Source organism: Haplochromis burtoni, unplaced genomic scaffold (assembly GCF_018398535.1).
Source record: "Haplochromis burtoni strain Fernald_Lab_line unplaced genomic scaffold, NCSU_Asbu1 Contig_158, whole genome shotgun sequence".
Classification (NCBI taxonomy): domain Eukaryota; kingdom Metazoa; phylum Chordata; class Actinopteri; order Cichliformes; family Cichlidae; genus Haplochromis; species Haplochromis burtoni.
Genome location: NW_024582519.1, coordinates 944,781 through 970,579, shown reverse-complemented (window position 1 = coordinate 970,579; position 25,799 = coordinate 944,781). Strand labels below are relative to the sequence as shown.

At 39.7% G+C, this 25,799-nt stretch overlaps 1 protein-coding gene across 8 annotated transcripts in view; it reads left to right on the top strand.

The window, feature by feature from the left end:
* Positions 1-25,799, top strand: part of inpp4b (inositol polyphosphate-4-phosphatase type II B) — a 182,288-nt gene that overhangs the window by 99,599 nt on the left and 56,890 nt on the right. For all 8 annotated transcript variants that reach the window (XM_005932330.3, XM_005932329.3, XM_005932328.3 and 5 more), the window contains 4 exons: positions 4,458-4,569; positions 12,290-12,359; positions 15,699-15,846; positions 24,861-24,991. In XM_005932330.3, coding sequence (XP_005932392.2) covers positions 4,510-4,569; positions 12,290-12,359; positions 15,699-15,846; positions 24,861-24,991 — 409 coding nt within the window. In that variant the 5' untranslated portion in view covers positions 4,458-4,509. The remainder of the gene's footprint in view (positions 1-4,457; positions 4,570-12,289; positions 12,360-15,698; positions 15,847-24,860; positions 24,992-25,799) is intronic.

Sequence of the window (25,799 nt, the reverse complement as noted above, 5' to 3'; positions counted from 1 at the left end):
GATTGAACTGGAACAAATAGGATGTGTTAAAACTCACAAATTGTCTGCAAGTATCAATCTTCCGCTGACGTAGCTCCTGTTCTGCTTACTACAGATGTATTGCATCCGACAAACAGATTAGTTTTCTACTTCAGAATTTTACAGTTTGATCTCATTGATGTATTCCAGTTAATCAGCTTGTTTTCAATAAATGTTTGCCTGCTTCGCCTTTCAAGTTTAAAAAAACATCCTGAGCCCGAGAGCCGTTAAAATATCCTTAATTCTAACACAGAACTGAATTTTTACAATGGACACAGAGGGTGTTTTACATTAATTTTTCATTCAGACTGAATATATTGCGCATGGTGTAAGTCTCCTTCATCAAGTGAAAACCAGGGCAGGTTTTTTTTCTCAGGGAATAAATTTCAAGTGGTCCAGACATGCCAGAGAGAGTGTGCTCAGTGTAAGTGTCCCCTGGTGATTCTGTCCAGCTCTATGAACAATGCCTGCAGTAGAGTCTTATTGATTGAGTCAGTTCCCCAGTTACAAAATGCCCAATTACTCCGAATCACATGATTGTGTCATTTATCCCTAATGAAAAAAAAAAAAATCAGCATTAGAACTATGACTTCTAAAGCTGGCATTCTCCATTATTACTGTCTCATGTCCTAACATCTGTCCTTAGTGAAAACTAGCCAGGGCTATATTTAGCCACTGGTCCAGCTTTATATAGGTCAAGAATCCCATCCACACTTCCATTCCTTCACAACAAGGCTGTAGCATATTTGTTGCTGTTGTAGGATCCTTTTTGTATTTTTCTCACTACTTCTATTAACATTCAGCTTTAAGGTGTCCTCAAGAGCTCTTAAAAATGTCTTCTTTTGGCAAAACACAAATAGTTATTTGCGCGTTCTGGTGGGTAATTTAGTTTCTCACTGTTAAAGCAAAACCCCTTGCAAGAGTAAAAGCCATGAGTGTTTTTGCTTCTTTTCTGTGGCTATCAGGTGTTTCCCTCCTTGTGGCATCCCACAGAGAGAAAGCCTGAGAAAAACTGACGCTTTGCTGCTTTGAAGTGTTTTGATGAACTTTCCCCACCCACGGACTGTTGAATTCAGCGTTATTGTCCTTTTCTTGACTTTGCTCTACAAACCTCTTTCCTTTTTTTGGTCCACAAGAGAGCGGAAACAGGATTTTTGTTTGGTCAATTTTTCATCCATTTAACCCAAGTTATCTAAACTTGTAGACTTCATGATCTTTGACCATTCGCTTATTTTCAGAGTGATGGCAGGTTGAGTAAAAACTATTATGATGCCGCATCTATAGACAAAGACAAAACAATCAGTGTAAATGAGGTAGTGTGTCTCCAGACTGTACACGGGGCTCTGCGTTGCAGTGCAAGCCTATTATAGCAGAGTATAACTGCTCGTTTCACCAAACAAACAAAAAAAAGCAACCATTGCCATCTATCATCAAAGCACCAAAGAAGCAAAAAATAACAGTAGTAATGATAGTATTTCCAATAACAGTAGAAAAATAATGACAGTAATAATATTACTGTGGAAAACATGTAACTCGTAATGATGCTGAGGTCGCTGCTACATTGCAACGCACCCATAAATCCAGCTAAACCACTGGGCTGGATAGACTTGCTCAAACCAATCAAAGTGGGAAAATTAGTTTTCTTGGTTGCTAAATGTGGTGGTTTGAAAACACAGTTGTGTCACAGATCCTATGTACAGAAACATCAAGTCAGCAACATTGCTCAGGTCGTTGCCTTTTGCTCATTTAACTGAATACACACATCTCTTTTTTTTTTTTAAGAGTTTTAATAGGTATGTGAACCATCAGCAGTCATGTTAATGTGTTTCATACTTTGAAGAGCCATGCCAAATGAAGTTTAGTTTGTTTTCACCTGAAGGTTAATTATAATCGAGGTCGGGCTTTTACATGTTCAGTCCAAAAACAAGCATGTCAACTGCAAAACTGGTGTTTCTAAACAGGCTGTGTGGAGCAAATAGATGATTTCTTTGTGTGTACTCTGCTTCCTGCGACCCTGGATGAATGTGCCGTTAAAAAATTTGTACACAACCTTTTGTAAGTTCACAGTGAGGTAAGCCTGATGAAGCAGCTTAACTTTAAAATGTTACAGCCTAACAGAAAAAGGAAAAAAAGTTTTTGGGGGGGCATCATTAGTGGAAAAGATATTGTATCATTAGTAGATAAAAACTGTACAAGAAGCAAAATTAAGATATGATGCTCAGCCGAAGCCTCCCGTCTTGTACAGATAATTGAAAGTATTATCATTTGCACTGTGCAGTGTATACAGTGTGTACTTAAGACATATAGCTCGTACATTTAGAGCTTATTAGTGCAAACTGGCCATTTGAAACAAATTGCATTGCATGCTCCCACGCTGGGAAATGTATCCGTAAACTACAAGAAAGCCTTTCAAAAGAAAATAACTGTTAAATGTAAGGCACTTCCCTGATAACTAATTATTTCTCAAATTGTGCCAGATTCACAGCAGACATTTTAAGCACATTATTTTTGTCACTTGAACAAAGCCATCTGATTAAGTGTTGTCATAAAAGAGATCCTGGGCCAATTAGATAAAAAAAGAAAAAAAGAAAAAGATGGGCTCACAGGCAAAGAACAATCTGCAGATTTGTTTCCATGCCAGCTCCAACAGACGGAAAGTGACGAGGAGGGAGAAGAGGAGGGAATGTGGGAGTGGAGGGGGAAGGGTCTTTTTTTTTCTCCAAACAATGTCTTCTTTTTCAACAACAGCGCTCATCAAAACCTTCTAAGTTAATCGGAGGTCACTTCATGCTCGTGCTAAATGGCTTTAGTTAAAATAAAGGGGTGCCTCTGAAGACCAGGCATCCTGTCAGAAGTCTCTAACCTCTTCCGTGCTTGTTTTTTAATGGAACAGAGAATTGGCTGTGCAGTGATTGAGCTAAATCGAATCATCCCAGCCCTTTTAAATAGGCTGCAGAAGAGTCCTTTTCCTCACAGACAGCAGTAATATAAAAGAAAATTGTATTTGAGTAGGTGCTGAGTTTATGTTTGGCTGCAAATCAAAACAAAAAAAAAAAAAATCCTAATATATCTCTCAAAGGCATACTGTAAGTTAATTACGTTAAAGCAATTCTAACTGAGTCTCTTGTCCACCTAAATGGGGAGTTTCATTAGTGGATTGCGGCGCAGTAATCTAAAGAGTAGGGGACCACTGTAACCCCTAAGGTTTGCCTTGGGAGGACTATCACAGAACGCGATGTGTGTTAATCTCCATTTCCTCGATTATGTGTGGGCCGCTCTCAGCACATAACGTTTGTTCAAAGTCAGGGTGACTTTCTTTTCCCGTGCTTGGGTCCTCTGTTGCGCAGGAACGGGAGGGGGCACGCTAAAAAATGGGGAAGAAACAAGAAGATGAACAGAGGAGTAAACACTGAGACAGGTGTCTGGCAAGGGACAATGATTGGATTTATAAACCGGCCAATGTTATTTTCTCTGCTTGGAGACTACTGTAAGACATTAAATGCTAACTGAAGCTCCCAGGGTCCCACTCCACAGACACTTTCCCTTCACTCTCCAACCTCTCGATCCCCGTCCTCTTCTCCAGTTTTCACTCACATTGCTTCCCGCATCTCCTTTCTTACCTTTTTCTCACGGGTGCCTTTAGATTTTCTTCTTTTGTGTCTGCCCAAGATTGATTGGCCTCGAAAGCATCCTTTTTGCTTCCATCACCATCCTTGCATTTTCTTCTCCTCGGGCAGGGGTGTGTCATCCATCCTCCTGTCTCCCCAGACCAGTGGCTGATGCACAACATCCAATATTTTCTCCAGCTGGAGTGGAACTGAGCACATTAGGGATGGGTCTGTTAAGGTGATCAGACTCGCTCCCGCTATACCCGGGGACCATTTTTCTTCATTTGAGAGCGTCTGTCTTCCTGCCAATACTATAGATTTTCTATCAGCTCCTTAATCATGGCCCCATGATTGGGAAAGTGATTAGTCAGGTCTCTCCGATATGAAAACTCTAGTATCAATTTTCATATCTGTCGGGGCACATAGCCTGGTTTAATAAACCACTATTTGAACAGTTAGATGAAACGTTCTTTCCTTCACCCCCATCAGCTTCCTGCTGAAGCGCGCTGGGATTTTATTCTGCATGCAAAACTCCTGGGCAAAATCTGTCAGGAAAAGGAATCGCCGCAGTGCAAGCGTCCATGTCCTGATTCCACTTTTTACTCAAAGCTTTATAATTTCACAACCTGTGCAAGGCTGGAAATAAGCTTATTAGGTTTGCCGAGTCAGGGGGGGGCTGACATGAAGATGAATATTTCTGAGGCCCGTAGAGGGGCAGTAGCTAGAGGAAAATATCATTTAACAGATGAGACTTTTATTTAACAGCTTGAATGAAGAGGCCAAAAGTGAATGTATCTTTTTCTCTCTCTCTCTCTTCATGTCTTGCTTTAGGTCATCTGATGGTGTGTGCACAGCAGGAACAGTGGTGGTGAGTCGTCTGAAGATGGGGGAGATGGAGGAGGTTGATGTGGACCAGATCACCACAGACATACCGTCACAGAAGGTAAGGTTAGCGGGCTGACTAGACGAAGCAGGAGCGGGAGTCTCCATGTGCCAGACGCCTCGTGCTAATACTAGGATTAGACAGGCACTGCACAAGTCCTCCAATGAGATTAAATAAACTTCAGTAAAACCTAATAGGGATTTACAGGATGTGAGTACGTTTAATGTCTGAATGCCTATATGTTGATACCGAAAGGGTTTTAAAAGAATGATATTGACACACATACACTCACAAATCTATTTGTGTCACACCGTTATGCATTCTTCTCTACTCTTAACTGGGCTCTGAGATCACACAACGTCATCATCAGGAAGTTAAAAGAGGAAGAAGGAGTATTCTCCTTCAGAGTCTGAGTTTTTGAGGCGCCACCAGACCGAAAGTAGAGTTGTGCATATGCACTCCTGATTTGATTTCTGCATTTCTCTGCACATTCCTAAGAGGCCGTGATTTGTCAGGTGAATTCATGCTGTAGATCTCAGGGAAATCAGTTAAAAAAAAACAAAAAAACAAAGCTCTTGGGATATTTCTCATCCGTAAATAGGAACAGCTTTGTAAAGCAGCACAGAGGCCTGCTGTTGATTTCCTGTTTGTGTGGATAATTGTGTGTTTTTTGTACGTTGTGTTTGTGTATGCGTGTGATTCATGTCTTATATAATTGACCGAGGGCCTCTACATGGCTGACTGGCTTTCTGTTCTGCCCACCCCTGTTAATGGTGCAGGGAGGTTCCCTGCTAGGCTCCAGCATGTCACTGAAAATCTGCCCATGTCGCCTTGATGAATGTGTTGCCCTATGCGTGTGCATGTGTGTGCGCATTTGTCTTGTCACAGCATATTTCCTTGTGTGTATCGTTGCTGTTGTTGAAGATGAAGGAAGGAAAGAGGGAAGGGCTATGACAAATCCAGGGGAAGGCTCACTTTAGACTCAGGACTCTCTTGTAGGGAAGTTCTCTTATTCCCTCCTTGTTCAAGGTACCTTAGTCATGTTCATGTGCTGCTGCCTAATTTACATATTTGCACATGCTTGTAAGTCTGTGTTTGATCAGTCCGTGTCATCGCTTAGGTGGTTGCTGCTCATGAATATCCCACTGACCCTGCAAAAATAATCAGCTGAAGCAAGAAAGACACTCCAGTCACCTTTGATCTGATCTCTTTACATATTTTAGCCTTCAAAGAGCCATCTAACAGATGCTGCCTACCGTTACAATGGGACTCCTTTCGCAGCTGAGGCCCTTAGCTCATTGTTAATACTTATCATTAGACGAGAAACTTACCCAGTAAAATCTGCCCATTCTGTCCAATGGACACAGTTTACTCTGGAGTTAGTGTGTGTGACTCTGTGTGGCTGCTGTTGGTTGATGTCTGTTTTATTCAGGATCAGTTTCTGAGCTAGGAGAGGTGATGGATCGTCCCTAGCAGTCATTAAAGTCCTTTTCTGGGGACAGATTTGGCTGTCTGGCTGTGTTAGATGGTTCATCAGACAGGCCAGAGCTGGGATACAGCGAGCATGAAAGATTGCTAGTTGTCAGTGGTTCACGTTGCTTTGATGAAGAAACCCAGGCATAATTTAAAAAAAAAACATCATTTTAACTGGTGTGCATGTGTGTTTTTATGAAAAGCAGAGTGTAAAGTTAAGAGTACAGCTTCACCTCCTTTCTGTGTGAATTTGACTATTTTATACATTTTAAGGGTCTGCTACATTAAAGCCCCAGGGTTTGTATCAGTTTCTTTCAACCTTTTCAGGACCAAAACCTCAAGAATAAAAAATGTAAGAAATAAGTTAATGATGTGCCACTACACTGTAGGCTTTGGTACTCAGAACATCTGGTTTAATAACTGTTGGCCACAGTAGTCCAGTGCAGAAGCTCTAACCCTAACTCAGTGTTATTTCACCCAACACAAAAGTCAGAGTTGCAGCTAATGTATCGTCTTTGTTTTATATTAGCTAAAACATAACATTTGTCTAGCACTAAAATCATGCAGGGTCAATGACAGTCAATTTTTTATTTTTTAATCAATTAATATACTGGGGGAGGTGGGGGGTGTCCATGTCTCATTCCCTTTCACCTTCATTACCTCACCATTACAACACCGCTGCTTCAGTGTGCAAGCTACCACCAATTAAATAAATGAGAAATGAAAAGGATTCAGACCATCACATTTTACAGGAAACACAAAAAGTCCTAGAAATTAGGGCTGGGCGATATGGCCTAAAATCCATATCGCGATATAATTTGAAGCACGTGCGGTAATGATATATATCGCGATATATTGTGTTCTTCTGTCTAACGTATTTTCCACACTATAAGGCACACTTAAAATCCTTTAATTTTCTCAAAAATCGAGTGTGCCTTATGTATGAATTCTGGTTGTGCTTACTGACCTCGAACCGATTTTGGTGTGCAGAAATCTGTTAAAAAATGTTTTGATGGATTGTCAGAGCATTACGGCTGCAGTAGTAAGGAGCTTCGCGGAGTAATCTGGGTCCAAAGCTCCGTCTCTTCAGGTCCCAAAGTCAAACGAACACTGAGAGTTAAAAACGGTTTCAATTCTTTCATCTTTAATAAAATCATCAGCGTTGCTGCTTTACCAGGTGTAACAATTAAGTTTTACATCCATGCATCCATGAAAACAGAATTTATTAAATTTAACGGAGTTAGAAGTTAACAGGAAGTTAGCTCGCTAGTTTCCACCTAAACATGACATACCATGTTCTGACTGAGAGATTTTTGAAACTAACTAAAACGTACAGCTCTGCTACCACTTCCGACATAAATGAAGACAGAAAACTAAACAGCAGTGGCGTTTGCAGGGTTACTGAAGTTGGACTACCTAGTATATAATGTTCTGCTACGGGATTGCTAGCGACACAGCTATGTTAGCATAACATTAGCACAGTGAAGCTGGAGGATGAACGCCAACTTTTTTTCCACTTGATAAAAGTTAACGTGAAGGATTCTGGTGGTTAGGGACAAATGCAACCGTATAGCAGGATGCTATAGACGGGCCAGACTTCAGTCAGGAGAACAACTGAGATTATTCATCCACAATAGGAGGTTAGTTATTAATATACTGCAACAACATGGGAACAGTACAGCTGCGAGAGAATTCAACATTAATGAATCAATGTTACTGAAGTGGAGGAAGCGCAGTTTTTGGCTTTCCCCATATTTCAAAAGTGCTTCATCTCTTTGCTATGACTGTCGCCCGGCATAATTTGCAGATGATAATGGTTGTAGCCACTGCGATGCTTTCGACCGCGATGCGCTATCGCGATAGAGCGGTATAGTCAAAATCTCTATCGGTGGCCAAATTTATATCGTTTCTATCATATATCGTTTATATCGCCCACCCCTACTAGAAATGTACCTGTTTAGTGTCTGTCAGATTTTTCCCTACAAGAGATTTGTAGCTTCTTAGTTCACCTTGTCGAATTGCTGTTATGCATCGGACCTGCGGTTTGCGACATCCTGCAGTTCAAAACTGTTAGAAATAGTACATTCACAGTTTGTTGCCTCTTCAACTGATGGAGGAGCAGCTGTAATGGTCCAACAGAAAGTCATTAAACCGAAAGTCATTTAACTCCAAATGTCTGCTGTTGGTCTCTGTAAATGGAACAGGATGTCTTCCTGTACAGAGATTTGGGTAAAAGAGGGTGACAGACTAAAGATGAGGACCTACAGGAAAGGTTTTTACTTTAGTGGAATATTTATTAATTTTTTCTTTAGACTGACAGCGGTTTGTGCTTCTGCATTTTGACATTTTCGTCAAATTAAATATTGGAGTTAAATCGGTGCTAAGTTGCCGAGTGTCTGAAGAGGAAATGGTGAGTGTGGGGATATTGCACATATGAATTTAATAATAACTACATTACAATTTTATCTTTTCTCTAAAGGTAACGAGTACGTAATCCGTTCCATTTGTTTGTCTGTTTGTTAGCAGTCTAGCGTCCACAATTTTCAAGAGATCAGTTTTAAATTTTGTGGGATGGTAGATACCAATTACAGCTTGAACAGGTGTAACTTTGGTGAGAGTCAGCTCAAGGTCAACATCACCCAGTGTGAAAATCCAGTGTGAAAATCTGTAAAAACTTGATATTACCCAAAGCGTTTTATGGATCGTCTTCAAACTTTACTGCAATATACCAGCCCCTGGGGGACTTGAGTACCTAGATTGGCTAAGCATTTGACCTTGACCTTCACTGTTATTGTGCAAGGTCAAAATTGGCCTTCTTACCTTGCAGTAGCAGCACTGCAGTCTCTGGGTGTTACTGAGGCTTAACTGTTAATTGTCTACATCTGAAAAGGTGTAGATAAAGGCCTCAGGTTGGCTTGGGGGAGATCCTACTTACCATAATGCTTTCTGGGTTGTCATTTTCAAGCAGTGAAATAAAACCAGTGTTTCTACTAATTCTGATGTCAGTCTCCACTTCATGTTGCAGCTTCTGAGCCAGGTTGTAACAGTGGGAACACCCACTTTTTCACAAATCACACAAATTTTTAATAATTGTGTGTAACTTAGGCTACATCCACACGTACACGGGTATTTTTGAAAACGGAGATTTTCCGTTTTAGTTTTAAAAACTTATCCCGTCCACATGTAAACGCAAAAATGAAGGAAAATGCTGCTAGGAACATGACAAAGCAACAGGTGGCGATATATTCCTAACCGTGTAGAAACCAAGTCGTATGTGTGGAGGGACAGTAACTGTGTGTGTATTAGGGCTGCCACAAACGATTATTTTGATAGTCGACTAGTCACCGATTATTTTTGCGATTAGTCGACTAATCACATCATCATCCATTGGACATACAGCGTACAGCTTATTGCACCAGCAGCATCTGCTCTTATATAACTATCATTAGCTTACAGCTTTAAGTGTTTAAGTTAAGTGCTAATTAAAAATAAAGACAAGATGATAGTTTATTAAAGTTTAATGAAGTTTGCAGATTGTTTCGGTGAAGTTTAATAAACTCCTTGCTATCTAAAATATAACAGGACACCGGAGTATATTCTCCAGCATCTCACACTTCTGATAATCAGCTGTCTGCTTGACATTTATTCAGCTGTGTAAAAACTATAACTTTAATCTCAGCCAAACCGATTTACTCAGGAACAAATAAAATACTAAAAAAAAGCCAAACAATAACATTTTAAGCTAAGTGACGGCAGTGGGTTTGAAAACGATTTGCCAGGAGTCCGGTGTTCTCACGGCTCTAGTTAGCCTAGCCCCCGGCTAGCTATCGAGCTAGTGGGTAACAGACGTCTCCGAAAACGTCGGAGCGCTTTTGAAAATATGTGGTGTCCTGATAAACTGAGCAGATATTTGAGGTTTACACAGCTACATTCTCGCCTGAAAATATGTTAAACGTTTATTTTGTGACCCGGAAAGAATAATAAGAGTAATATAAAAACTAACTAGCTGCCGCCATTGTTGACAACAGAGCTGGGCTGCGCTATGAATTCTGGGACACTGCTTCTTCTTCGGGGTTTAACGGCAGCTGGCATCCTTGTACATGCAGTGCTGCCATCTTCTGTTTCAGTCCGTTATTACACTCTTAAATCCTGCTACTTATTCCTGCGTCTTTTGTGATCTTACAAAGCTTCAAACGACGCGTCGACTATTAAATCAGTCGTCGACGATTTAGATAGTCGACGTAATCGTGACTAGTCGACTAATCGTGGCAGCCCTAGTGTGTATATGTAAGCATTTAAACACTGCAGAGAGTACAATTAACAGTAATAGTATTGTAGAAATTCATTTCACCGAAACAATAACGTGGCGCACAGTGTGACGTCAAAAAAGGCGCACACCTTTGACGCTGCGTTTTCTCGTCCACACGTAAATGCAAAAAATGAGTTTTAGTAAATATCCAACCTGGCAGGCGTTTTTAAAAATCTCCGTTTTCAGTGACCGAAAACGCCGTTTACATGTGGACGAAAGGTGAAAACACATAGAAAAATCTCAGTTTTCAAAAATACCCGGGTACGTGTGGACGGAGCCTTAGATAAGTTATCAAGATTTTGTTTTTAAAAGGAAAAAAAACAGAAAATATTTAACACTCAGCCAGAAACAGAGTCCCCCTCTGTTGGCCTTTAAAGACAGCTGCAGGGTTATGGCACTTCCACATGCTTTATATTTTCAGATTGTCCATATTTTTCCCTCTCACACCCAGCTCGTCACATCTATCCCTTCGCTGACCCTGGTTCTGTCCAATGTTTCTTCCTGCTAAAAGGGAGTTTTTTACTCCCACGGTCACCAAGTGGTTGTTCATAGGAGGGTCATCTGATTGTTGGGGTTTCCTTTCTATCAGTGTAGATCTTTACTTCACACCATGAAGCACCTTGAGATGATTATTGTTGTGATTTGGCACTATATGAATACAACTGAAATGAAAATTTAATTGAATTGAATTTCTTCCAAAGTCTTTTGCTTGCTTGAGAAATTTCATTTTGGAAGATTGCACCTAAACTAATTCAGAACATTAGAGTATACTGCAAGTGTTAGGTGCGGCTGTGTGCAGGCAGGAATAGGACCCAAGGTGCAGACTCCAGAGACAGATGTAAACTCAAAAACCGTTTTAATGTTAAACTCAAATATAAACATAACTGGAAATGATCAAAAAATAAACTAATACCGGAGGACAGACAGAACACACAGCTTGGTAAACAGTAGATCACGACACAGACACCAAGAAACACAGGGCTTAAATACACAGAGGGAGCAATCAGGGAATGGGTAACAGGAGGGAAACACAGCTGGGGCAAATCAGGCCTAACGAGACAAGGGGAAGCAAAACCAGACACATTAACATCAGACATGGACTTTCAAAGTAAAACAGGAAACATAACACAGACTCACGGGCAGGCACTATAACAAAGGGAACAGAGACGTGGGAACAGGGCAGACACAAACACTGACTGAACACGGGGATATAGGAACTTAAGATCCACATAGACACGAACTAGACAAGGGGATGCAGGTGATAGGGGAGACAGAGCAACTAAAGAAGACAGAGACATAAGCCATTAGATAGAACTCAAAGAAACCAAAAACTAGACAGTATAAATAATATAAACTCAAAAGCCCTGGGTCGACGACCCAGGCATCCTAACAGCAAGTTTTATGAGAGTGGATTTTTTGTCTCTTGTTGGTTACTGTTGTAATGATTAAGCAATGAAATAACCACATTAAAAGATATTGGATCTTTTGCCTAGTAGGACACTGTAATTGAGAGATTAAAGCTGTGTGGTCTCCCATCTCTCCTAAGTAAAACCAGGTAATTTACTGTATGTCAGTTGATAGTTTGAAATTTTGAAAGTTTGAAATTTACCAGCTGAAGAAACCGTATATAATTATAGATGTATATGTATAGATAGAAAGATAGATATGGGTTTTTTAATGTAATTATGCTTATGTGAGCAGCTTTATGGTTCTCTAGCAGAACACGGATCAAACTACCGGAATTTTACCTGCTGGCTACAGCTTTGGCGCTAAAGTACCTCTCAGTGTGTCAAAGCTAAATTAGGATTTTCAAACTCGAGCTGCCACCAAATTAGAGTATATGTCACATCAAGTCTCAGTGTCAGGCTGCACTTAAATGTGGTTGCCGTCACAGGCGACAGTTTGTGATCAAAGCCTGAAAGTACATCAGAGAAATGCTTTACTGTTCATGCTCATGTTTGCCAGTTTTCATCTTGTCTTTTCTTCTGTTCTTTCCAGTGTCCACTGGTATGTGAGTCTGCGCACCATTCTTGCACCGACAGAGAAAATAACCCATTGACCGGGCCAGGTATGAGTCACACCCTGAGCACCTGTAATTTCACCACTTATTGCTGGATAATGTTGCAATAAAAATGCCTCTAATTTCCCCTTCTTGAAAGAACTCTATAATGGCCTTGAAGGAAAGGCTGAAAGACTCTATTATAATGCATTTAATACATTAACATCATGTAACGTCTTCATCTAAAAGTCTGTTAATGCTCTGCATCTGTTTAACCTTGAGTAACTTCTCTATGAATAACATTTAAAGTCTATGCTGTGTCCTTTTTCTTGATTAAAGAATTTTATCTTCCCTGCTTACATTTACTAGGCACCAAAGTGTTTTTAGACAGACAGAGACTAGTGAGAGGTGTCTGACAATGTTAGCCTGCTCAGTTCTTTGTAGACTAACTAAAGATGATCAGAAGATGTCATATGAGCTGCGTGAGACTAATTTAGTGGTAACACAGAAAGTCAGCTCACTCACTGGTTAGAAAAGAGAGCATTGCAGAGAGAAAATGAAAGACATGTAGACGGAAAAGCGTGTGACTTGAAAAGGTCACAACTCCTGCTGTGTTAAAACTTCACAGCCCCTTTTTCAAAGGAAACTTGGGAGACACACATCCATTTGTTCCACACATCCATTTTCTCCTGTACCTGGATCCCCTTAGCCTCCCCGAGCTCCCCAGCAGCCGCACGCCTGTTGTCATGGTGTCATTGCTGCTTACTGTTTCTACTGTGATTAACTAGTGAACTGCAGCCATGTTTGCAGGTGCACATCTGCAGCCTGTCAAAACAATACCCTCCCCACAGATACAGCCAGATTGAGTAACGCAATTTAGTCTTCCACTTTTATTACCTTTCAAAATGAGCATGCAGAGAACAGGGAGATAGCAGAGCCCACGCGCAGCAATTCTCGGCAAGTCATTTTCTTAAGAGGTGTCAGGAAGGGAAACGGAGGCGTCTGATTGGTGGACAGATTAGTGTGGCGGCAGGGGGGAGTCCGGGGGTTAATCCGCTTCGCTGATGGGGGTGGAAGTCAGCAAACTGTTGCTCCTCCGATTAAGGCTGTGCCCTCACCCCTTTCTCTCCATGTATCTCCTCATTTATTTTTGTCAACCCATTAAAGTTTTTCGAATCCCCGTGCCAACGATTTTTGATTTTCACATTTCATTTAGATGCAATTATGAACCCTCTCAAGAGTTGTTCAGGCTAGTCATAATTAAATTGTCATTAATTTCAACATCTTAAGCGCCGTAGAAAAATAATATTAAGCCCGTCTGCAGTCTGTCTGACTTATCGTTATTGTCCTTAAGAGAATCTCTTGCTGTCTGTGTGGAGTTTTTATAGTGTAGTCGCCTGTCTACTGCTATGCAGTTCAGTCAGTAAAAAGTCACAAGATTAACACTAATAGAAATGTCTTTTGTGCAGAGCTTTGGAAAATCTTTTGCTGCATTTCTTGCTGTGCTTGCTGTGGTTACTGTATGGTAGTTTTCTCTATTTGATTTCAGTATATTCAAATCAAATCAAATAACTTTTATTGTCACATCACATGTGCAGGTACATTGGTACAGCACATGTGAGTGAAATTCTTGTGTGCGAGCTTCACAAGCAACAGAGTTGTGCAAAATACAATAATGTAAACAAGCAAAATACAAGAATGGCTACATCTGAAACTAATAATATTCTTTGCTATTCTCATCATTTAGATATCACATAAAAAGCATCCAGCACATGGACCATATGTAAACCCCACAAAGGCAACCCCCAACAAGGATGGAACTTCTGTTCTGTACCCTGATCATTTGTTCCTCTTTATTATCATGTTTAAATTCCTGAGTGGTAGTACACTTTGTTGGAGAGTGGATGTCAACCATGGATTTGTTAAGAATAATTAAAAGCTATGGAGTTGTATATGCATTTGTAATATCTATATAAAGTACCAAAACAGTGTGGGGGGGTGGTATCAGATGGTAAGGAAGAATGTTTGTTCATGGTTTTATAACACCAAAGGAAGTCTACAACACAAACCGATTATCTAAACTCAGTTATTGTTGGATTTGGTCCCGAAATGATGACGTTAACCAAACAATCAAATCCAGTCAGACTAGCATGAAATACTGTTGGCTGGTGGCGAAGATGGGAATTGTTGGAATAGTTTTTAACATTTTTTTATTACAGTTGTTTTGTTTTGATTTGTAAAGGTTACCCAGTTTTTACTAAGAAACTATCTTTTATTAAACCACATATAAAGCTGCTGCTTAAGTCAGTCAAGTAGCACATTGCATCACATTGCATCCTAAATTAAAACTCTTACCACATAAGGACTCCCACTGTCGTGTGCCTTCTGGAACCCATCTGAAGGGCATCGCTGAACTTTAACACTCGAGGACAAATGACGTAGCAGTGTGAGGATTAATGGCTCAGACACTAGGTTTCAAAACGAGGACTCAGACAGACGACCTTGAAAAAAACAAAAAAACAACAGTTTACTTCCATCAGTGTTATAGTGCTGTATATGGGCTTCTTATGGGGACTGTTTTCTGCACTGCCAGTAGGAACATGAGTATGGCTTCCATTTATGAATCAAGGCAAAAAAAAATTTTGATTTTTTTTTTTTCCTGCTACGCATGTTTGACTACCCATTGCAAGATTTTCAAGGTTTCACTCTGAGTGCTTCAGCTCTGCAAACAGAAAGGAGTACTACACACAGTTTAAGGCTCACAGCTTTCTTGCCCTCTGCTGCTAGCATGCAGATAAGAGCATTAGAGCTGTTTTTCGTTTCCAGCCTTCAATTGCTGCTATTAGCCACTCTCTGCAAGAAAAAAAATAAAGATGGGACTCAACGTGAATCAGTTTTAATGGAAGAGCTGGGCACTGGGGTTCGTAAGGAAACTTTCAAAATGATTCAATGGACCGTTCCTCAGCGTTGCACAATAAATAAGCAATTAATATGGAAATGGAGGAAATAATAAGGCAAAGATTAGTAGGACAAGGTTACGTGTTTTGCTCTGCTGTGCTGTCAACTGAAGTATAGAGAGAGTAAGAGAGAGGGAAGGAAGGCCTTGAAAAATGAGAAACTTCTTATCTACGGCAGACACCATTATTGATTATAGAATTTAATTTGTGCTTCATACCTCACAAGACTTTTCAAGACTTTTGAAGTCTATCTGTTCTGTCACGTCCTTGAGGCCAGCAGCTGTCAGAGCTGATGTAAAAGTCTGTTTACCTTTTGCAAAATTAAAGAGAAACTCTTTAAAATTTATATAACGGGGATGTGATGTATTTTCTGCCGTGTCAGATGGTTCAGTGAACAACTTCTTTTTTTTTTTTACTTTGTTCTCACCATCCCTTTGTCTTTCTCTGGCAGTGTTCAAGAACCCAGTATGCAAAGTGTACAGATTTCAAACAGTGGACAGCAAGTGGATGCTTGTGCGGGAACAAATGGAGGAGTGCACTCTGTCGTTCAGTATCCCCAAACAGCTGCTCGCGCTGTACATTCAGGAGGACATGAGTAGGTAAGCGCATCTGAAAAATCAGACATATTCGTTGTGTGGACCTTAATTTCTTCTTCTTGTCATGGAGATTAAGGACCCAGGCTGTGGAGCCATACTGATTAAACAGAAGGCAGGTCTTTTATTTTGGCTGACTCGCAGTTCTCAGAAACAAAGCCCAAAGTAAATCCAAAAACAAGAAGCTGAGATTCAAAATTAGCCCAGGAAATCACGGGGGTTAACACATGAGGGGAGCTTAGCAGACACTGCAAGAAAGACTGAGGGGAAGACACAACTATTTTTACAGGGATTCAAATTCAAATTCAAATTCAAATTTTTATTTGTCACGTACACAGTCATACACAGTACGATATGCAGTGAAATGCTTAGACAACTAAAGGAAAAAAAAGGAAAGGGCTATGAATAAGATAGGAAATAAATATGAAAAATTAAAAAGTGTAAATTTAACTAGGCAGGAATAAAATTTAAGAATATAAAATATAAAAAATGAAATAACTGTACAACACAAATTAGAATGAAGGGTAAATTTAACTGGGAAAGAATAAGATAAAATATATAAATTAAAGTTGAAAATAAAATAACTGTACAACAAAATACACAATACGCAGTATAGAACTATATAAGAATGTATGAAGAAATATAAATAAATAAATAAATATATATATACACACACAATAACAGCAGCTGTACAAGTATTAACTGGAAGTGAAGAATGTAGTGACCAGTGTTGTGCAATCCACATTTGTCTTGTGCAGTGCAAATATGCTTAAAGTGATTTAAGTGATGAAGTGAAAACAATGTCCAGTGTGTGTGTAAGAACTATATGTGTGGGTCAGTACTGTGTGGTGGTGTGATTGAGACCGTATCGCCTGCGGGAAGATGCTCCTCCTCAGTCTCAACAACAGACCGTTCTCTCTGTTGAGGTCAGGAAAGCGATTCCGGTCCCTGAAGACCAACACAGAGAACAGTCTGTTGTTGGGATGGCTGAGGTCCTTCACGATCTTCCTGGCCTTGGTCCAGCACCGCCTGCTGTAGATTGATCTGGGATTTGTAGGCTAGTCTTCTGGGCAGATCCCGGCACCCCCGTGCCTTATGTTTGACACTGCTCAACCGAGGCAGGGTTGAGAGTAAAACTAAGTGCAGCTGACTACCACAGCAAAACAAGAACTAACTTAAGACTCACTAAACACAGAAGAAACCTTTAATAAAGAAGGAAACTAAGCATAAATAACACAATCTTTAAAAAGTAATAGAACTCAAATATAAAAAGTTCAAAAAACCTCAAAAACAGACTAAAGCATAACTCACAATGAAACCTAACAGAAAAGCCAAACAGAAAGCATCTGAAAAAGACAAATAACTCAAACATGGCACGGTTTAGTTCAACACAACAACAGCCACCTCGAGACTCTTTATATTGGAAGGTCTTCAGTCTAGACCTTACAATAGTGGAGAGAAAATCCATCAGTGAGATTAAAAAAAAACTCCCCTCTTATGGGAAGAAACCCTCCAACAGAACCAGGATCAAGGAGGTGGAGCCATCTGTTGCAACCAGTTGGGGCTACAGCTGGACACAAGTACACAGGGGAGGCTAAAAAACACAGAATGCAAACAACTAAATATTAAACACTGTAACTAACTCACAAAGGACGGCAGTAATAAAAGCCTCAGAATATAGGAATCAGGACCCAACGTGGTCAGGAGATAGACCAGGTCACCTAGTAATTGGAAAGTTGGTGGTTCCATCCCTGTCTGCTCCAGTCTGCATACTAAATATCCTTAGCAAGATGCTAACACCAAGTTGCTCTTTGATGATGTGTTGGATATAAAGGACTTCCATGCAAAAAGCATAAAAGAAAGTCCATGTGTGAATGAGCACTCGGATAGAGCAGAAAAGTGCTATATCAGAACCAGTTCATTTACCATTTTTCAGTCTATAAGGAAACCAAGTCAATAACCCAAACTCCGAGATTAACTAGAAAACTGAAATACACAATACACAACCCACAAACAACCTAAAGACCGCAACAGCCTCCTCCCATATTTAAAACTAACCCCTTTACAACCTCAGCTCTATTTGTATGTTTAAAGACTTTACTTGGAATCAAAACAGAGTCTAGTTGATACTGTGTGAGAAAAAGGAAAAATTAGACCATCCCCTCGGGCTCGACCGTTGATTGTCAAGGCAGATCATTCCTTAACTGGCCTGTTGTCTCTGGCAGCCCTTTCTCATACATAACACATAAACAGTCCATACATAGACACGCTCACATATGAATTATTTACGCTGACTTCAATCCAAGGCACACAAAGATCCAATCAGAGATCTGGATGAGTGCGTTAGTAGGAGGATGTTTTTCCATTTGTAATCACAGCATGTAACAAAAGCCTCACACAGCCACACAACATCAAGGACACGTGTCCGTCACACCCCTTCCTTAAGCATATGCACTGGATCCCATTCACCTTCCAGTAACATGTTCCTAGAGCATCGGTGCTGTTCTGCTGCCTTTTTAACCTTACTTCCTGATAATTCAAATCTTAGCTAAATTTAGAAGACAATTATAGAATATTTATGAAATGCGTTATCTGTATAATACAGCTCATGAGCACTCAGCAGGCTCCAAACCATGACTACCGTATACAGTGTTCGTTTATTAACACCCATGTGCACCATATCTCCAGCTTGGTCGCTCGAGCACCTCTTCTATAATCCTCTTTAAATGTTGTCTTTCTCCACGGTGCCTCTCCATTTTGGCGATTCCGTCAGCCAAGCTCACAGCGGTGTTAGCTCAGGGTTTTTAATGATTCAGTTACTGCTGTAAAGTTGTGAGTGCAGCAGCGGATGGTGGGTGGCTTAGTTTGCTTTAGCACTCTGTGATAATCTTGGATATTTCTTCCGTCTATTTGTTAGCTTTAATGTCTCCACTCATGTTCTAATCGAAGACCGTGAACACAGAGGCAGTAGAGTTTCCGCTGTGGCTCCTTGTGCGCGTCGCCGTGTGTATGTGTGCAAAGAAGATAAACGCATGTGCAGCAAAGTGTGCGGGTATCGATAAAACCTCCCTCATTAAGAGCTGTCTGGTTTCTCATTAATGAAAAAAGAAAAAGTGCCCTTGCTTTTGGTGTTAATTAACAAGTACTGTGTTTGCGTGTCAAGATCATGTAGGTGACATTTTGGCATCCACCATCTTTGTTTGCACTTGCTCTTTATATCTAAGATCTGGAGTAATGGCTGTGCTTGTTGTCTTGATGGAGCCGTTTTTTCACAATAAACTGAAGGTATTTGGGGTGAAAAATGCTTGCTTTTCAGCGCAGCCACAGAGGTTTTATTGACCCCCACACAAAAGGCCTTTAGTTATTAAACTGAACAGTCACTATAATGCACCATGAAATAAAGGCAGCCACATGACAGGTCTTTTCTATTTTGGAAATGTATTTTGTTATCCGAATCATCTGGCTGACTCAATTTTAACACATTTTCCTCTTTATCTGTATCGATCTATTGTTTGTTTTTAATCTGCATCACATGTCAGTTTAAAAAAGTCATTGTTTATAATAACTACAAATATATTTCATGAATTTTATCCAGTTAATCCTCTTATTTTCCTTTTTCTTACCTTTTTTGCTTTCTTATGCTGTAGGACATTGTTTTTTGTTTTTTTTATTTTATTATAACTGAAAGAGATGCTGCTTCAGTCAGGGCCACAATACTAAAAATATTATTTTTATTCTCTGACTGCAGTAATTTATATTTAGTGGTGGGGTGGATGGAGCTTACCTTGTAAGGGCTGGTGTGGTGAGAGCCGCAGTAAAACCCCACCACAAAACGGAGCAGGCAAAAAACCCCGATAAATATCACGTTAAGTTAGATAATAACTTAACGTGAAATTAAAAAGTACTATCCACTAGCCAAAAATAAAATATTGAATTAGATAATCATTTGCAACAGTATTAATGCCAACAGTCCCGTCTTCACTCTTCCAGTTAAGGCACAGTTTCACAACACTGCTGCACACAGCCCCTCCTCTCAGTTACAGCTGAAATACCTAAAGGCCTCAACAATAAGCAACACTTTAGGAGGAATTTCAAGAGGTCAGTAAAGCTCCAACACTGAACTAATAAACACTTATCACAAATGTTAACCAGGCAGGCACACATGTTAACATTAGGTCAGCAATTACCTGACAGCCACATTATGATTTAGCCATGAATTGTTTCAAATATTGCTTTGAAACAATTCAAAGCAATATTTCAAGATGATCGAACACAGTTCACTGCAGTTCCAAGTTTTTAAAACGATACATTAAAAGATAGAAGAGTTATTATTAGACTAGCGGCTAATAATAAAAGGATAACACTAATATGGGAGCTAGGTAGCTTCCTGCCTGCCTACCTGTAACACTAATACAGCGTTAATTTAACAGGATAACACAATTTGATAGGAAAAATGTGACTTGTTTTTTTTTTTTAATGCACTACATAAAAGACTCTTAAAATTCATCTTCAAATACAGTAACATAGTGTTTGCATTGTCAGATAACTCAAAAATGACGGTTATTCCTTGTATTGTTCTAATATATTTAAAAAAATAAGCTTGTCAATTTCCCCCCGTGTTATACAAAATTGTCAAGTTTGAAACTCTAGTATCGTGGCGACCCTGTTAGATGTAGGATGAAAAGGAGGCGTTGAATTGGAGGTGGGTGACAAAGCGGCTTGCAGAGGTAGCAGCAACTGTGAGCAGCTTAAACCGGCTTACCGATTGGATGTGTAGAAGAGTATTGCTGCTGACTTGCACTCCATGGCGTGTGTAAAGTGTAAAAAAAACAACTGTATAATATACTGTGTTATTCCAAAGAAAGTTATTTTAGCATGAGTAATGAATTAGAATGTAGCAGAGTCTCCCTGAATGTTATTTTTGGGCTTTAGAGTTTTAGTGTTAATCAGCAATGAATATTAACAAATATCTAAATCCTGATGTTGAACACCTAATACCTGCAAAAAGAACGAATATCCAAGCAGTTGATAATCGAGAAGGCAAAACAACATACACAATAGGACAAAAAGGACAGGAAAAGTGGATGATTGTTGTTTGTTCTCACTACAGGCTAGATCATTTCAAAGATGCAATAAAGTCATCATCTTACTCTATAATATTAAATGTGACATTGAAAATGCATTTTCCCTAACATCTGCTGTCTGTTAAATGTTATACTAGGATCTGTGACCTTATTTTTGCATGCATATTTAATCAGCTCATACCTACTCTTATCACACCTTTACCCTTTCCAGACAATAGCGCAGTGATTAAAGGGGGTGAGTCTATCGTATATCTCTGTTCACCATCTCTGTGCCTCGGAACCCTCATTTAGCAAGCAGATATGCGTATCTGTTGTTTTAACCATTATTTACATCCACCTTGACCTGAGACACAAAGTAACAGAACGATAGTGTGGTTTGAGCCTGTGATGCAGTGTCTTAAGGATATTTAGTGGAGACCATTGTGGCTATATATTTACTATTTTAACACTTAAATCAGAAAACTTGAAACCACTGTCTCCTTGATCATTAAAGTGGTCAATTGGTCAAGTGGATTCATTAAGAACAATGTATATTTCAGTGAAACCAGTGGAAACATGGGTCTGTTTAGTACCCACTAGCTAGAAAATCTTCTATAAGATTATCTAAACAGCACAACATTTAAAGACACTTATTAGCAGGGTTGTTCCTTTTCCTGATTGATGCCAAATATTTTTTATTTTGTTTTCTTATAAAACAACAGGAGTTTCAAGCCATTTTGCAAACATTTTGCATTACAACTACACCGATCTTGGTTCAAGTGTCTTTTTCATTGAAGATAATTACATCACAAAAGTATCAATGATTCTCATTTTCAAATCACATGAATGTTCTGCTGTCAGTAGGAATATAAGCGACCTTTACTCTGAAAATCTGGAATATTAGGAAACTTGAATATCACTGCCAGTTAACAGTCCACTGCTGTCCTCCGATATATGTACTCTTATTTGTAAAACTACTCTGATATAACCGGTGGCTATGCTAGTTTCTGTTTTGTTGAGCAGGTAGGCAGTGTAGAAATAATGTCTGATGGAATATTTAAGAACAAACATAGTGTGAAAATTCACCAAAGGCAAAGTGCAAAGAGTGACTACAGAAACATAAAAAAAACATTTTATGCTGTTTTAAGGGGCTGAGGGCTATCTGTGAATTTATTGCTTGCCAGGCAGAGAAATTGGGCCAGAAGGAAAACCACAGGTCACTGGACCTGCTCAAGCATAAGAAGTGGGTGAAATCAAAAAGCTAGAGGACTCTGAGAGGAAACCAGAGCTGGATTTTCCACTGGCAGAAGATAGCAGATGGGCACAGCTGGATACAGATCTGAGTGATATGTTGGACAGCATCCTGAAAGGAGATGTAACCAAGAAGATAAAGACCATGGTGCAAGCTGTGCAACAGGTACGCCAAGATGCCATGAAGGAAGGCAGACACCAGCAAGCCATCAGCAGATCCCAAGAGGTGGCTTTGACAGATCACATAAAAAAAACCCGGCATTGCTCAAGAAAAGGTGCTGAAAGATAGAAAAAAAATTTGCAGGAAGGAGATAAACTGTAAAAACCAGAAAGAGAGAAATGTCAAGAGAGAAAACATTTTTTTAACCCTAACCACTTTACAAATCACTCCTATTGGAAAGCCCAAGAGCAGGAACCTGATATGTTCTTGGGTAGAAGTTAAGGACAGTGTGGAAGTGGGACACGATGACCCCACCAGAGATGTTTGAGTAGGAAACAGTTTTTTCCTGCTGCCAACACTTAAGATGCACATCCCTTTTAACATGACAGACTTTGCCATCAACTAAAGTAACAGAAATAGTTGGAAAATCTCAAGAAGGATCCACTTCAAGACCATGAGACCCTACCTTCAAGATCTATAAATACTGCCCAGTGGCACTGAAGAGTTTTGAGAGATGCTCCTGTTAGAAGTTTAAATATGTTATGGTCTATTATTATTCACAGATTAACATATAATCTACTCACCAATGTGTATGTTGTATCCAAACAGAAAGTGTCCCAGGATGTTTGGAGGACTCATCCAGTTTTATAGCTTTAACTATCAGGTTCACACCTATTTTTTATCTAACCAAATAACACTGACCAGCTGATCCAACAGGCCGCCAAGTACCATCAGGAGTAGTTAAGATTGCCCACTATCATCCTTTTGGACAAAGAGGTCAGCAGTCTCTCACCAACACAAGAATACCAGCATTTGATCGATGAGGCTCTTGTCAAAGAATGACAAGTAGCCTTATTCCCTATTTAGGTGGCTTTCCACAATTTCCCATGAGGATGAGGATGTAACCCAAACAGACGGAGAAAGCCACTGGGAAGATGGCCAGGGCAGCTGAAAATAGCTGTGGTTGACAAGAGCAGGTGAAGACTAATTTAGTCTTTGCAGTAGCACTGCCCTACTGGAGCACAGTGTACAGGTATAAGGGGTGAAACACTTGTGGCCCTGAGATAGTTGGGGATAATGTTTAATGTAGGGTATCTTGTCAGGTGAGAATTTTACTCAGAGTTGACTGATTTAGTATGGAGTGATCCATTAGTTACTTATCTCAGTGTCTATTCTGGCAAAGACTTAGATGTAATTACTTTTATTCGGTCTGACAAACAAGTGGTACTCTTGCATTCTACTGAAATATGCTTACTTCCATCAAGTCTATCTTTATACATCATAAGCAGAACTTTAATTTAACCACATACACAGTGTGTTTACAGAATTGCCCATATTGTGGCTTCCAGTTGGTTTCAAGGTCCAAGTTTGATTAAAACTTGATTAATTATGAAAAGGATCAAGAAAATCTTTGATATGTGACCACAGCCTACATGTATGTGGATATAAATTGAGATGAATGCTTAAACCTATTGAATTATATTCTTTCCTCACCTTCATAAGCATAAGCCCACGCAGATAATTGTGATTTAATTTCTTGTTTTTGACACGGTTACTGAATGACCTCACAGTTGCTGTGGCATTTCAGAAGAAACTGTTTCTTATTTCTAATCAGCTGATAAACAATGCGGTGCACTGTTTGACTGCCAACCTGTTCAGGATGTACCCTACCTCTCTCCGAATGTCACCTAACATAGGCTCCAGGTTTCCTGCAGCGCCTTCAAAGATAAGAAGATAAAACTAACTGATGGATGAAAGCATGGTTGTTTTTTTTCTGTTTTGAGGGGAATCAGTTCCTTGTCTTGTTGGTTTGGTCCAATCATTTGCTGTGTAAAATCCTAAATTCTAATTCTGGTATCTAAAAATAGCTGATTTACATTTGTAATATGTGATCAGAGGAGCGTATAAAGGCTCCTTTAACCTCTAATTTCTATAATATCTCTGGCATTTACTTGGTTGGCTGCCACAGGGACAGTGTGTAGATTATCTGTGTCTATCTGATATTCCCTTTCATATTCAAATTATTTGCCAAAGAAAGAGATTATGCATCCTAGCTGGAAATCAGCTGCTCCACACACAAACAAGACACAAATGTGCACAGACATGATGATGTCTGTGCACATTATCATGTCTGATGATGCATATTGGCAATTATTTCCAAAAGAAAGACCACAAATTATTATGGCATAAAGCTGCAGGCGCAACTAACTGAAAGACACCTGCTTGTTTCAGTATACACAGACAGCAGAAGAGTTAGTAATCACAGAAGAAAGAGTAGTGAGGGGAGAATTTGAAAGGCCAAAGTGGATCAGCGGACACCAGATATTTTAGCCTGGGGTTTAAAGTTGTGTTTATCTGGCTCAGGATGTTTCAGTATGTTTTAACTTCTGTCTGTGTTTTAAGAGGTTTGCTAATAGTTTTTTGAACCTGAACTAAAAGATTAAGTTCCTTTGAAAGAAGTATAAAAACTATGAAAGTGGCACAACACTAGCTAAAGCACTACAATAATACCTCAATGGTCCTCACAGATCTGTGTTTATTTGTAGGGTACAGGATCTAAAGGAGCTGGGAGATCTTTCCCCTCACTGGGACAACTTACGGAAGGAGGTGATGACACGATATGCAGGAATAATCAGCTCCTACCAAGAGACCTTGGCTGAAATGGACAAGATTAACGGTATGATAACTGCACCTATCTCTGAATTTGATATTCCCGTCTGTGTCAACACATGTAGTCATGCACACAAATGCGAAGTCAGACAAATACACAAACTGGCTTCTAAATTGCTCATACATACATACACATCACACACAGACATTTGAAAAAGATGGCTTTTATGCAGTCCTGTAAAACACTAAGTACATCTCGATCATAAGCTTGTAGAACCACCTTTAGCACCAATAACTTTGCAAGACTTTCTCAGTTTCTTACATGGTTGTGAATACATTTTTACCCACTCTTCTTCACTGAGGTTTGCAAACATTGCAATATTATGCCACAGTGTTTCAGTCAGGTTGAGGCTGGCTAAAACACGGTATCTGTATTTTTGCTGCTATAGTTGGGGTCATTGTGTTTTTGCATGAAATAGTTTTGGCTAAGCTTCAGCTGTCAGACAGATGGCCTAACATTTGACTCTAGCATACTTTGGTATAAAGAGGAGTTCATGGCACTGAAATGCCCGCATGGGGCCCGGGTCTTGTGGCTACAAAACAAGCCCAAATCAATACCCGTCCTCCACCATGCTTCACAGTAGGTTTGAGGTGTTTGCGCTGATATGCTGTGTTTGATGAATTATCAATACTTTATTTTAAAAAGGATAGACTGTCTCCGGGCAACCCTTTCAAGAAATGTAGGTCTTGTTTTTTGGGGGGTTTTCTTTGGTTTTTTTGCAGTTCTTATTTTTGCAGTTTCTTTGAGCATTTCAGAGTCTGAACTAGTTCAGACCAGAGCAAAACTTCTGCTTTAACAAAGGTGTCCATACTTG